General features: G+C 33.6%; 1 protein-coding gene across 1 annotated transcript; it reads right to left on the reverse strand.

The window, feature by feature from the left end:
- Positions 1–586: 586 nt before the first annotated feature.
- Positions 587–1,544, reverse strand: LOC114167568. Its single transcript, XM_028052669.1, has one exon. It carries the CDS (start codon positions 1,462–1,464, stop codon positions 895–897), a length of 570 nt encoding a protein of 189 aa, XP_027908470.1. The 5' UTR covers positions 1,465–1,544; the 3' UTR covers positions 587–894.
- Between the last annotated feature and the right edge of the window lie 559 nt (positions 1,545–2,103).

Consider the following 2,103-nt stretch of genomic DNA (forward strand, 5'->3'; position numbering starts at 1 on the left):
AGTTCATGTTTTGAACAATTTCTTATATTCTTACTTATCCTTGTTATATTTATCAAAATCTTATGAGTCTTTATTTTTATATAGTGCTTTACTCTCTCAAATTCGAAATCGATATAATAAAATCAATAAAACACAAAAAGAACTATATATTAATTGTATTTTTATATATATATATATATATATATATATATATATATATATATTCTCAAATTTATCATGTTTTTTTAAGATTTAACATTCTCATCAAATCTCATTAAATTCACTTTTTCCAAATCTATCTTTAAAAAACAAACCAACCTAAATAACCCTAATTTATAATTATCTCATTATTTAAGATGCTATTAATTAAAATATAAAAAAACATTTTATCACTTTATAAAAAAATACACTATTATTTTATATTAATTACAAATCATCACACTTTCTTATACTTTTTATCTAATACTTATAATAAAATGTCACAAAAAGTAATTAAATTTACAATAACTTTAAAATTTAATTAACTCCTTTTAAATTTATTCCAGTTCCGGTGACGTGGAAGAAAAAAAATCCGACCCGTATTTGAAACTCCATGGAGTCTTCTTGGTAAAAATAAAAAAGTCGACCATAAATTAAAATGAAAGGAAAAGTCTAATTCCTTTTTTTTTTTCTTAATGTGAGTATCTACTTAATTTTTCTAGTGGTGAAGTACAGATTGACCTGCAAAAGTGGGCACTGCCTAACCGTAGATGATAAGCAATGACAACATAGGGTTCTCGTGATCTTTACAAAAGAGAGCTTAAAAAATCAAACTAAATAATTTCTTTTAAAAAAAAGAAAAAAAAAATCCTCCATCTCTGATCCTACTATGTTACCATTTTGTAGTTTTCGATAATTTGACCTAGACAATAATTTTCAATGTCCCCCTAGGAAGAGTTCAGATTGCAAGAAAGCGTAGTAGTTAGCTCTCTCATCTTCAAGCTCCCACAGTTTGTCACACAGAGATGAAAACCCATGTTCACTGTTGAACCCATCTTCTCCGACAAACCCAAACACCCCATCGCCACTACTCGGAATCCCAAGCTCATCATCGGAGGCTTGGAGGAGGTGTCTCATCACCCTCTCCTTCTCACTCTCCTCCTCTTCCTTTTCCTTTTCCTTTTCCTTCACAACCCCTTCTTCCGACGCTACTGTTGCTCCATCCATTGTTGTGAGGTTGTCTAGGTCAATTGCTTGAGCTGGACCCCCCAAAAGGGCATCTTGGAAATCACCATTGTTGGAGGCACAACTGATTTCTTGTTGCAGGGTTGTGATGAGAGGGGAGAGGTCCTGTGTGGAGTCTTCTTCCTCTGAGTCAAGAAGAGAGAGGATGTGGGTGTAGGGTTTTTGCTTCTTGGAGGAGTAGTCTTGTTCAAAGTTCAAGTCTTTTTGGGTTTCTTCTTCTTCTTCTTCTCTGGGCCTCTTTGGCACCAAAGTTTCCTCCATTAAAGTGAGTGAGAGTGTTACGAAGAAGAAGAAGAGGGAAAATAAATAGGTCAAGGATGAAGAGAGAGGTGTGGGGGGTGGAAGATTATATAGGAGAGGGAAAAGAGAGAGAGATGGTCAAAATATGGGAAAAAAAGAAAGAAGGGGATTCACGGAATATTTTAATTTGGGGGAACATTGTAAAGTCAGTTTGTTATTGTTGGACTAGATGCCTAGAACATTTCAAAACTGAAAAAAGAGGAATAATAATTAATTAATTAGTTAATTAATTAATTAAAGGGTATTGTTGGACATGGATTTGTTTGGAGTGTCGTGTAGCCTCTTTTATAGGTTAGCGGTGCTTTCATCTGTAGCCGTTGGATTGGATGAGAATAGGGATTCGTGCGAGCTCGGGCACCGACGGTGATCAATGGCAATGGGGAAAGCGTGGCGCTTTGCCTTTGCATGATATCAAAAGGCCCAAAGATAGTGACAACTTGCGAGAAGAAATTATAAGGAACAACTACTATTTTAGTATTCTTTTCTTTTTCAGATGATATTAAGTGTGTGGATAATATTTTTCTACTCTTTTTCTTTAACTATTTTGTTTGTTTTTCTACGTAATTGACTGTGATTGATTTTTCTTAAAAATATAAATAT

This window comes from Vigna unguiculata, chromosome 2, assembly GCF_004118075.2.
Source record: "Vigna unguiculata cultivar IT97K-499-35 chromosome 2, ASM411807v1, whole genome shotgun sequence".
Taxonomy (NCBI): Eukaryota; Viridiplantae; Streptophyta; class Magnoliopsida; order Fabales; family Fabaceae; genus Vigna; species Vigna unguiculata.